At 38.9% G+C, this 13,247-nt stretch overlaps 1 protein-coding gene across 3 annotated transcripts in view; it reads right to left on the bottom strand.

The window, feature by feature from the left end:
- Positions 1-12,819, bottom strand: part of LOC112151433 (vascular endothelial zinc finger 1) — a 49,153-nt gene extending 36,334 nt beyond the window's left edge. For 2 of the 3 annotated variants that reach the window (XM_024280379.2, XM_024280381.2), the window contains exon 1: positions 12,619-12,819. In XM_024280379.2, the coding sequence (XP_024136147.1) occupies positions 12,619-12,693 (75 nt within the window). In that variant the 5' untranslated portion in view covers positions 12,694-12,819. The remainder of the gene's footprint in view (positions 1-12,618) is intronic. The other variant, XM_024280382.2, reaches the window with a different exon arrangement.
- Between the last annotated feature and the right edge of the window lie 428 nt (positions 12,820-13,247).

Here is a 13,247-nt window from a genome sequence, read left to right as displayed (position 1 = left end):
AGATCCAAACCGTGACCCTTAAACCATGACACGATCTGTACCGTGAGTTTTGTGATCCGTTACACCCCTAATTAACACTTTGCTGTTTGATGAAGGAAAAAGAGAGATGTCTGACAACCAAACTGCGAGGCACACAGGTAGTAGTTTCATGATGTGAAACACTCACTGGGGAAAAACATTCACTGGCCACTTTATTGGACACACCTGCCAAACTGCACGTTAATGCAAATTTATAATCAGCCAATCAAATGGCAGCAACTCAATACATTTATGCATGTAGACATGGTCAAGATGATCTGCTGCAAGAGGAAAGGTGATTGCAGTTCAACCATAACCATCTCCATGATTTACAGAGAATGGTCAGAAAAAGAGAAAATATCCAGTGAGCAGCAGTGAGTGAAAATCTCTTGTTGATCTCGAGGGAGAATGACCAGACTGGTTCCAGCTGATAGAGAGTCAACAGGAACTCAAATAACCACTAAATACAACTAGGGCTGGGAATCTCAGGGTAACTCACGATACGATGCGACTCACGATACATGACTCACGACCGCAATATGGCAAACATTGCAATAATAATATTATATTAAAACAATACATTAAATATATTGACTTGGTAATCTATGACATGCAACTATTTTTTTTAAAAGAAATGCATCTTTTTATTTTCTTCAAAACTGTCTTTTAGAACAATCTAAAACAATGTCTTCATTTAAAGCCCTTTCCAAAATTAAATAAAATTATCAATAAATACTAACATGTCTTTACAATAATTACATACATTTTAAGGTTTAAAATAAACAAAGCTTCAGTTAAGAACTAAAATGCAGCGTATATCAAATGGCCTTCACTTCAAAGAGCAATGAATGTGGAAATAAAAATGAATAATGAAGCATTTTAATTCATTTTATGTTAGATAATTTACTATTATTGAGTCACAATATTAATGTTCAGCCTGTTAATGTTATATGATCATTATTGTTTACAGTACTGGTATTCAAATTAATTTCCTCCTCTTTATATATAAATGTCCTGCACTTTTCTTAGATAATCAACACTTTAGTCATGTACTCTACGTGTGTACCGCTACCAAAGAACACCTAGGCATTTGGGCTAAAAACTTAGTGGTCCGGTAAAAATTGGTGACGGTGTCACAACGATGTCCTTACATTTCACTGTTGTGCTCACGCGAAACGCCCCCAGGTGGTATTATTTTAGGAAACCAATTCAGGGAAAGAGAGGACCAGTAATCGTTCGTGAGTTGAAATATCGCAATAGTTCGCCATACCGATATTTTGACCCACCTCTACTTAGGTCTCCAGAAGAACATCTCTGAACATACAACAACCTTGACGCAAATGGGCAACAGCAGCAGAAGATCACACCAGGTATCACTGCTGTCAGCTACAGGAAACTGAGGCTACAATTCACACAGACTCACTAAAACTGGACAATAGAAGATGGAAAAACATTGTCTGGTCTAATGAGTCTATTTCTGCTACATTCAGATGGTCAGAATTTGGAATAAACAACATGAAAACATGGATCCATCCTGTCCTGTATCAATGGTTCAGACTGGTGGTGGTGGTGTCATGGTGAGGGGGATATTTTCTTGACATACTTTGGACCCCTCAGTACCAACTGATCATGGTTCCAACCCCACAGTCTACCTGAGTATTGTTCTGACCATGTCCATCCCCTTATGACCACAGAGTACCATCTTCTGATGCTACTTCCAGCAGGATAAGACACCATGTCATAAACTGGAATCATCTCAGACTGGTTTCTAGAACAGGGCTCTAGAGTGCGACCAATTTGGTCGTATTTGCAGCCAAATTTTTCATTGGTGCGCCTAAAAAAAATTCTTGTTCGCACCAGTGCACCTAGTCTTCTGTGACGACAGAACAACAAAAAAAACCCACACTTAATCTCTGCGACTCCAAAAGTCTCCTTCCTGTATGTGTGTGCAGGTGTAACAACCTCCAATAAGAATTATTATTTTATGAGAATGTACATCTGAAGGAGCTTCCACTGATGCTGGCACCAGGTGAAGCAAATGAAAAAAGTCTGTTAGAATCCTTCATCATCGGAGCTTCAGCTACAGTGTTTAGGATACATTCTATCGTCTCCCATTAATGTGACAAGTGTAATTCCAGCGGATTCTAGCGGAGTAAAAGAGCCTCACGCTGATGATCAGCTCTGTGCAATTATGAAGCGTTTGTGTAATCCACGTGCATCAGCGGATCCTGCCGCGGAGAAAAGCAGCTTCATCCTGCAGCGCTCTTATTACTAACGTAGACGCTCATAATATTATGTATATCGGAGCAAAGCAGGAAAGAAAAGCCGCTTTTTCCCGCGTCAGAATCAACTGATTCCCGGTGATCATGTGAATGGTAGAAGAGTTATGGCAGGGGTCCCCAACTCGCAGACCGCGGTCCGGGTCCGGACCCCGAGACCCTTTTATCCGGACCGCCAAGCATTTTTAAAAAAAAAGTATGATTTTACATTTCACTACCCAACGCAATTTTTGAAAAGTCGCGGGCTAGGACAGCTATGTGTGGACTGGGGTCCTTCAACCGGCAAAGAGCAGCATGCTAATGTTTACACAGTTGGGACGTAAAGTTATCAAGTGATTGAATGAACAATGAGAAAAGTGGACTCTGAAAATCGTGTCTCCTGAGATGAGTGGACCGAAGCTTTCGCTTTCATTTTGCCAGCGGTGAGTTCTACAAGATTAAAAGCACGTGGAGGCTGCTGCTTTTGTTATAAGCACCGATATCATGCAGTGCTACGAGAGAAAACCCAAAACTTCTGACATAAATTACCCGCCAGGATAAGTGAGGTGGACATGGAAAATACGCAAACTGAAAGGACAATACGAGCATACAACACAGATGCTAACAGCACAACAACCAGCACAACTCACGAGTGCTCATTACAAGTGGAATGGATTTTAGGCAAGCACAAAAAGTGGTCATTCCTCCGAAATGATCTAAGACTGTATGGTGGCGATGGCAGAAACTATATTGGAGGGGAAAGAGAGACAGCAGATTCAACAAAAAGCCCGACAGGTACATTCATCTACCAGAATGACTATCCCTGCTCTCAGCCATTTCTTTGTAACACTCATATTTTTTTTATCCCAGACAGCATAAAATGAAGATGGATGAAGGAAAAGACAATTCTGCGTGTGGATTAGTGACTGCTGTTCGATCTTTTTAGAAGAAACTGGTCATTCTGCAGATTAGGGCTGCCACAAACGATTATTTCAATAGTCGACTAATCTCCGATTATTTTTTCGATTAGTCGACTAATCGGTTCGTGCGCCGACTGGATGTAAAACACACATCTTAACCATCATTATCTTTAAACTTGAGGTCTGTAAGCTATATTCTAACTAAAATAAAGACAATAGTTTATTAATATTTTAGTGAATCTGCAGCTTTTCTCCTTCATTTGTTTCTGGCATTAAAACAAGACTTAAATCAAATGAGGTAATCTGAATCAACTACAGAAAACTTATTAAAACCCTGCAATTCTTTTTTAAAGCTTTAAAACATAAAAGTATTTCAAAAGCTATTTGCAGATATAAACACACTCAAAATATTTGCTCACTGAGGCCCATTTATTAAAGCAAAACACTAAAGACATCTTTGAACTGAAGATATTCCTATACATAAAAAACCTGAGGATTCCCATATAAACAAAGAAAATAAATAAATAAAAAGGGGGAAATGTATATTTTAAAAAGAGAGAAAAGCAGGAGATGTTAGAATGTACATCAGTACTTTCATCCTCTCACCACCTACATCCACTGCACATGCGCAGACCGATACTTCATATTGTTCAGTTTGGGGGAGAACCCATTAATCTGTGTTACTTCTTTAATGTTGTGGTTGCTTTGCCGTTTGTTGTCGTTTTTGTGACTTTAAGTTACATTTAATTGTAGCTTAATGCAGATAATGTAATGCTACACTTGTAAACTTAGCTCTGGACTTTTAGGTGAGCTCCTTCACTTCTGGGACTCGTAGTTTTAAATCGTTCCACAACTCTGCTGCAGATCCGTACCGACACACAGCCTCTCTGTCTGCGCGGTGAATGTTTCATAATCCGCTCTTTGAACCGGACGACGTGATTGCAGCGCGGAATATGAATGAAGCCTTGGACGAGCGGTTCATTTCCAGTGTAAACTCATTATCCGTTGACACTCATTGACACTTTTTCCTCTTATTTTTCCTTTGTTTCCCACTTTTTTCGAGCTAGCGTGTTGTTATGAGTCTACCGAGAACTTCCTGTGACGTCACTGCTGACCGGATTAGCACCACTGCGCATGTGTGACAAAGAGAACGGCAGACCTGGCATTAGAACACGCGAACAGTAGTTTTAAGATCATAACAAGGAAAAAAACAAATAAAAAACGACGCTTTGATGACCAAATTATTCGTCGACTATTTTAATAGTCGAATAGTCGAATAATTGTGGCAGCAATACTGCAGATGGATCTGGAGAACTGTGAACATTTTCATTCATTAAATGGTAGGGCTGTAACGAGTATCTGGGTGCTTGGGTATTCGCGATCGGCTCCCAAAAATTTGATTACGGATATTCGCGACATCCAAGATCGCTGATTCGCGATCTTTATAAATGTAGAAAAGTGTAGTGAAATATCATCAAAATATAATCTGGGGGCAATGTATTTTTGCTCTGAAACGCAGATTAATGTTGGATTTTAAATTTACGAACTCAAACAAAGCCGAAAGAGCCGCTGTACCGCTACAGAAAATGCAGCCACAATCATCCATCTGTAGAAGAGGCAGCCGGTAAGAAGTGAATTTGTCTGAGCGCTAGAATGACAGTTACTTCCTGTTTGCTGTGGGAACAGGCGCGCGCTTCGCAGTTGTTTGTGTACTTCAAGGACCGTCGGATTTTTCGTTTTCATGCACTTTGATGTTTGCTGGTGTACGGTGTAACTTTGGTACATTTATGGTGTGAAGTTTTCAAATAAATGTAATTACTTTTTCCTAATGTTAATTTAAAGTCATTCTTAAATTTAAAAAAAATGTAGGATTTGATGTATGAACTTAAATAAAAATGTAATTAAAATAAAGTAAATTAATTCACTGTAAAATTAGGGAGGTTTCTAGTTAATTGAAGCACTTAAAATTATAATTGATTAAAGTTGTTTATTGTTATTCTGTAATAGAATTTGAATTTGTAAATATTTATTGCCAATATCATGTGTGTTTTAATGTTTTTATCTATTGATTGCTGACTGACCAAATGTAAAATAGATAAAGGTTGGAAAAATAATCTCAAGTGTCAGTCTGAGTAAATCAGCCTTCATTTTGGATGCTCAGCCCTTTTCAAGTGAGGGAAAAGTGCACAAAAAATTAGGTCAATTTTGACAGAGGCTGTAAAACATTATATTCATCGTCCTTTGGTGTGACGTTGTTTTAGAGGTAGATAGCTGTCACTCTTGACTTATTTAATTTTTGTTCTGTTGTTTACAACAATTCTGCACCAAGTTGTGGCACTGCTGATAATGTTTACTATTGTTGACATTGAATCTGACAGATAATTCAAATTCAGTTGTTAATGCTTGTCAAAGACATAGTATTACTGATGTCAGCAATGTTGCACAAAAGTGTCTTTAATTTGTTGCACCAAATAAGAAAAGTTGTTTATTATGATTGTGTTTAAGCTAAAAAAAACTAATGCGGATATATTTTCCCAAAAAAATGTGTTCCTCTATATAATGTTAGTTAGTAGAGAGGATTTTTACCAATTAATGCAGTATCGCAATATTATCGATATTATCGTGAGCCATGTATCACGTATCACATCATATCGTGAGGTAATTCCCAGGCCTAATCTAAACAACACGAATCAGCTGATTCTGCTGCGAAAAAAAAAAAAAAAAAACTTTTTTCATACGGGTTCTGCACCAATATGTAATGCTTAGAAAGAGGGCTGGGCGATAAAACGATAATTATCGTTATTGCGATATCACTTTTTTTTTATAGTGAAATGATTCTATTGCGATAAACTTTCGTTTTAAATAAACATGGGAGAAACCCCCGGAAGAGCTGCGCTTCTTCTTCTTATGGAGCGGCTGATTCTAGGAGCCCAGACTCAGAAGGGAGGCACGGAGGCCCCGAATGATGACAAAAGGACACAACAGAAAACATTATTTCAGTAAACCAATAACCTATATATAATCACAAATACTTTTATTTTTAATGTCAAGGTAACGATGTTTATATATTTTGTTTTGGAAACATCGTCACCGGACCCCCCTCCTCTAAATTGAAAATGGTTCGGTCCGACTGGATTATTCTTCCGCAGGTGCGCTGTTTGTTACCGACAGATCCACAGAGTGTGAGGGAGAGAAGACACGCTTTAAAATCAGGAGTTTAAAACTGATTTAGAGGAGAACCTCCATGAAAAAAGAAAAAGGAGACAGTCTGTCTATTGCCGCGCGTCACGTGTCACGCGGGGCTGAAAGAGGAGAGAAGGAGAGACTGCTCGTAACAGAGTTATGGTTTTACTGTTGTGTACATTATGTACATGTACAATATTTATTAGAAATATTTAAATGTTCCTCACAGTAGGGCTGCCACGATTATTCGACTAATCGACGACTATTCGACTATTAAAATAGTCGACAAATAATTTGGTCGTCGAAGCGTCGTTTTTTGTTTGTTTTTTCCTTGTTTTGATCTTAAAACTACGGTTCGCGTCCTAATGCCGGCTCTTCCATTCTCTTTGTCACACATGCGCAGTGGTGCTAATCCGGTCAGCAGTGACGTCACAGGAAGTTCTCGGTAGGCTCATAACAACACGCTAGCTCGAAAATGTGGGAAACATAAGGAAAATAAAAGAGGAAAAAGTGTCAAATGTAATTTCTAAGACAGAACTTGTGTTCCGTGAGAGCACGATGGCGATACATGATCACCTGAAGATGAAAAATGTTGTGACTGAGTTTGATCACGTTGAACAGAGAGCTTCGTCTAGCTAAGCTAACATCGGCGCTAACACAGCTAGCTCCGCCGCGGCTGTCATTACTGCGCTGTTAAGAGACAATCCATCAGATATGCAGCAGATCCATGTCTACGGCGCTTCTGTCTGCATAGTGAACGTTTCGTAATCTGCGCTCTTCTAACCAAACGCCGCGAGGGCGGCGCGGATAACGAGTTTACACTGGAAATGAACCGCTCGTCCTAGGCTTCATTCATATTCCGCCGCGATCACATCGGTTCAGAGAGCGGATTATGACACATTCACCGCGCAGACAGAGAGGCTGTGTGTCGGTACGGAACTGCAGCAGAATTATGGAACGATTTAAAACTACGAGTCTCAGAAGTGAAGGAACTCACCTAAAAGTCCAGAGCTAAGTTTACAAGTGCAGCATTACATTATCTGCATTAAGCTACAATTAAATGTAACTTAAAGTCTCAAAAATGACAACAAACAGCAAAACAACCACAACATTAAAGAAGTATCACAGATTTAAGGGTTCTCCCTCAAACTGAACAATATGAAGTATCGGTCTGCGCATGTGCAGTGGATGTAGGTGGTGAAAGAATAAAAGTACTGATGTACATTCTAACATCCCTGCTTTTCTCCCTTTTTAAAATATAATTTTCCCCCTTTTTATTTATTTTCTTTGTTTATCTGGGCATCCTCAGGTTTTTTATGTATAGGAATATCTTCAGTTCAAAGATGTCTTTAGTGTTTTGCTTTAATAAATGGGCCTCAGTGAGCAAATATTTTGAGTGTGTTTATATCTGCTAATAGCTTTTGAAATACTTTATACATGTTTTATTAAATATGTGTTTTAAAGCTTTAAAAAATATATTTTTAATACAGAAAACAGAAAACTTTTAATAAGTTTTCTGTAGTTGATTCAGATTACCTCATTTGATTTAAGTCTTGTTTTAATGCCAGAATCAAATGGAGAAAACCTGCATGATTCATTAAAAGATTAATAAACTGTTGTCTTTATTTTAGTTAGAATATAGCTTAAAGACCTCAAGTTTAAAGATAATGATGGTTAAGATGAGTATTTTACATCCAGTCGCCGTACGAACCGATTAGTCGACTAATCGAAAAAAATAATCGGAGATTAGTCGACTATTGAAATAATCGTTTGTGGCAGCCCTACCTCACAGTTAGTTTCAATACTACAGTTAATACAAAAAATAATGAAAGTTTAATTTGAACTAACTAACATTTAATGGGGGGGGGCAGTTATGGTGTAAAAATCTGAAGTCCTAAAGCTGTTTGCAATAAAGATTACTTTGACAAATATAGTTACTTGATTTATATCGTTTTTAATATCGTTATTGCACAATATGAAAAAAAACGATATCGCAATATCCCATATCGCCCAGCCCTACTTAGAATGTAAAACATTGAAGAACTTTGAGGATAGAAAACTGGGGAGAACATTTTCAGGTTTTGCTGTTAAATTATCCAAAACAGCAGTGATTTTTATCCTTTTATGTTGTTGTTGAACCAGAAGATTGATAAAAAAAATAAATAAATAAAAAGACAAACAAAATTAATTTTTATCTGAATCAGTTTTGTTGATTCTGATCTCCTATTCTAAATAAATGTATAAATGATCATTTATACAAATAATTTCCATCCATGTCCAGTAGACATACACATAGCAATAAACATTATATTAAAAAGTAAGAATCGTGGTTCGATTCGTGAATCATTGAGCTTGATTCGTGAATCGGATTGCCACCTAAGCGATGATCCACAGTCCTATTTAATGGATCCATGTAACTGCTCATTCTGACTTTATCAAAACAAAAAGTTGATTGGAAACTGTAAGACTCGCGTTGATGGCTTTACTTTGGGACACCAGCTCTTGATCATTGTTAAAAATATCTTCTTAGTGAAGAATGATGTCATCTATTTAAAAAGAGGCCACACATTGTTACAAATGGACGAATGCAGACGAATGTAGTGTTAAGAGACTAATGTGAATCCTCTGATCCTGACAGGTTTTGTGCTGAAAGAAAAATGTCCTTCTCTCAGCAAAGTGGCATTGTACACATTAACAATGTTTGGTTCTACCTTCAATTGTAAATCAGCCTTCTCTGTTAACATCATTAAGAACAAGTATCACTCCCAGCTCACCAGTGAACATGTGCACGTATCCCTCAATGGTATTGACTCCTTTCCTTCCCAGATTTAAGATCTTAAGCTCCCAGTGCTCATGCACATTTCTCACACTGAGATGAGTCTATTTTGCAGTTTACCTTTATATCCATAAAGTTTTTTGCACTTATTAAAGTTATTACTTGAATGATCAATATGTAGTATTATTTGTAACCTACTGTTGTAAAACGGAAACTTGACATTTACAGAATTACGAATCATAATTATGAATGCTTTTGGAGATGCATTCATGTTACCTGTTGTTCCTCATGTAAAATAGAATGCAAGTTTGTGAAAGAGCACACATATTGCACTACAAGGAAGCAAGTTTATGGGTAATTTTTTTTAAATTATTCAATGTAGTTATGTATATTTAAGTATTTTTGCGTAAAAATGAATGACAGAAATAATTTTTGAGATAATAAACTAAAAAAAAGCCTTTGCCAATTTAACTACAAATTGCAATTAAATAAAAGAAAAGAAAAGCGTATTATTGTCTGAATGTTTTTGTATGTTCGGACCCCGGTTTACCAAGCTGACAGGGTTACCAGACCTCTTGCCAAATTAGTTGGGGACCCCTGCTTTATAGCAAGCTAAAAATACATTTACTCACTGCAACACTATTGGTGTTTTAGGGCTAACTATGGTGGCCCTGAAGGTTAGATCACATTTGACAATTAAAAAAGCAAAATAAATGATAAAAAAAAAAAAGTTTTAGAGCTCTATAACAAAATTCCACAAATCAAAACCACTTCAAAAAAAGACTGGAAATGTTTCAAAAAACAAAAGTAAATTTAAAAAATGAATATGAAAGGTTCTGTATTGATCAAAAAACGCCTAAATGTTTTTCTTTTTTATAGTTGAAGTTTCAGCTCTGTGTTCTATTCCAACTATACTTGATCCGTTTTCAAAGAGTTTTACATTTTCAATTTCATTATGATTCAACTGGTTTTAGGCAAAATCTAAAAACTTGTCGTTTTCTAGGACATAATTTCTGCAGAGCGACAGGAGTTCATTAGAGTTCTGGGCAGGACTATTGGTGTAAAGTGACCCCTCACTGATATCTAATGAAATCTTGTTTACTCTCTCCTGCTAGCTTACAGCCCCTCACATCCCCAAGCTAACATTACAGTGCAACAAAAACAGTGAGCAGTATCGTTTCTATCCAGATGTAGGCCTACAATTCTGATCCAGATTCTGGCTCAGACCAGGAAAACAAAGACGTTCATGGATCAAGTAGATGGATCAGAATGGAGCAGAGCAGGGTGATAGGCTCCACCCGTTTCACTTGTTGTCCCAAATTTAAGCTTTTTTAAATTTAGTAGTCTGTCATTATTGTAGAACTTTGTTATAAATAAAGAGCTTTATGTTTACCAGTTTGAAAATTAATCATTTTCAAGTCTTAATGCAAACATTGTCAGCAAATAAAAAGGAAATTGACCATGTAAAAGTGCAAAGTTAAATGTAACAAGGTCGAGAAGGTCGGTGCACCGAACTTTCATGCTGGTGCACCTAAGAAAAAAAGTTAGGCGCACCGGTGCAACCAGTACAAAAAGTTAGTCTAGAGCTCTGTAGAACAATGAGTTCACTGGACTCTAATGACCTCCACAGTCACCAGAACCCAATAGAACCTTTGGGATGTGGTGGAATGGGAGATCTCTATCATGGATGTTCAACTGACAAATCTGCAGCAACTATGATGCTGTCATGTTAATATGGACCAAACTCTCTGAGGAATGTTTCCAGAACCTTGAAGATTTACAGCCACCGATAATTATGACAGTTCTGAAGGTAAAAGAAGAATTATGACAGTTCTGTAGGTAAAAGCCCAACCCGGTACTAGCGAGGTGGACATATTAAAAAGCCCAGTGAGTGTATCTAAGATGATTACCTACATCATGAGTAAAAGTCAAGGCCTGGGGGCTGGATCCGGCCCTCTGTGTGATTATATCCGGCCCGCCATATCATTTTATATTTTTGTTGTTAATGACCCGATGTCATCTTGTGCTGGTAACACATTGCAACTCATTCTCATTCTCAAATTGTCACATTTTAACACATAGTTAAGGAATCTCCACGTCAAAAATGTCTTTTTTTTTTTTTTTTACATTCAATTAAATTAAGGCTCCCCAACCTCGGGCCGCAAACTGGTATTGGTCTGGTACTGGGACGTGGACCACACCAGTATCCTAACCCTAACCTGGAACCGGACAGTTAGTATTGGACATGAATCAGTACTGGTCCCGGCTGTGGTACCAGACGCAGACCAGGGTAAGGTTAGGGTACCGGCCGCATCCTGAAGTTCAGTCTGCGTTAAAAGGTTACATTTTTTTAAGTTTTAAAATTGTAGTTTTAGTCTCTTCAATAAATATTTATCCTGTTCGGTCGCAACCTGAAGTGTGATAAGGATTTCGGCCCCCTGTGTGATTCTGTTTCACACCCCTAGTCTACAGACATTGGTTTCAAATGGGTGAAGATGTGTTCCTCTGAGCAACACGCTCAGTCTGGGTTGAAAAAGAACTCTTTATTCTAACTTTGGTTTATTCGGGTAATAACTATGATGATCCAGAGGAATGTCATTGCTTCTGAAATCTGGTGCTCGTGCCCAAACGGCCGTCATGCTTCCCCACCAACAGCACTTTAAAACTTCTTTTAACAAAAACATCCGCATAAAGCTTCCAGCATATCGGCACTGAGAGTGCTGGCAGAAGGATTCACATTAAGCGATGCAGACGCTCCAAAATGTTGGCGACTTTATAATGCGCTACAGAACCGAACCATGGACTGAGAATCAACGGGTAGGTAGTGACTGGTGTTCCAAAATATGAGCCGGTTCTACTCAAAGCTGCGGGCAGCATCGTAAATACTTCGCAGCATCTATCGGTGCGTGCGCGGTTAAAGGTGAATGACAGAAAGTTAGTTCCCGCTGATATCCAGCGTGTTTGTGTCTCAAGTTTTGGTGAGCGGGAGTGTGGTTAGACATATCCAGACTTCAAGTAATCTTTGTTCTGAGTTTGGGTCCCTTGAATGGAGGCTCCGGCGGCGACGGCGCTTCCACAGCGGGCGGGACGTGCTCAGCTAACCCGTTAGCCGACTAGCTTAGCAGAGCCTCCAGTGGCGGCAGAAGCGTCTTTCATAAGTGCAAAGCTCGCGCGCACTAATAATGCCGGAGCAGCGAACTAAAGTAACGTTCACGCGGGAGACCACAAACCCACGGCATCACCCGCCGCGGAGTTCTCACGGCCCCTCATGCAGTCCGGAGGGGCGAACAAAGCCCGGAGTGTTCGGCTCGTGAGCGGACCAGCGACCTGCGGGTTTCCGCTTGCACCTTTGTTTCTTGGCCTGCCTCGAGCTCCGGTACCACGCTGGCCGGCACGGAGGAGCTGAGGGCCTTTGGAAGCACAATAAAGTCGCGTGCCGCTGGCCTCGGGCAGGAGAACTCACCTGGAATAAAAACGAGCTCCAGCTCGGCTCCATCGTAGCTCCGGAGCTCAGCTCTGTAACAAAGCAGCCGAACATGGCAGACACAACTTCCTGTCAGCGCTGCCGCTCAACTTCATGCTGCGTTTGGGGACCGCAGGAATTTGCAACACCGTCACACGGCAGCCTCCCGCCTGTTTTTGGCGTTTTCTTGGCAGTGGTGTGCAAGTCACTTCCAAACTAGGAGTGCAGCGATTAACTGATTAATGATTTCCATTCGTTCAAAATAAGTTGACTATGCATCATATCTGCAAACGCAAAAATCAAATCATTATTTTGCTTTGTTACACCCTTATTCCGAACTGTCATATATCAAAGATGACTTGTTATTGAAATGTAATTTATTACCTTACAAAGTGACTTTTCAAAACGTGTAATGCATTACAAAACTCCTGTATTCTTTGAAAGTTACTTTCTTTATATGAAATGCATGACAAATATTAATGTATTGCATATTTGTGTGAATGCATTCAATGCATTCACACTATTGAGATTCTTCATTTATGTTTTCTTCCGTACGTTTTTCGGCACGTAAAAACTCAAGCACACTTTGTGCGATTTACACAATCTTGGTATCAAAACGTTCAGCACGT

This window comes from Oryzias melastigma, linkage group LG20 (genome assembly GCF_002922805.2).
Source record: "Oryzias melastigma strain HK-1 linkage group LG20, ASM292280v2, whole genome shotgun sequence".
Lineage (NCBI taxonomy): Eukaryota > Metazoa > Chordata > Actinopteri > Beloniformes > Adrianichthyidae > Oryzias > Oryzias melastigma.
The sequence above is the reverse complement of the archived record's forward strand: the minus strand, read 5'-3'. Positions and strand labels throughout refer to the sequence as shown.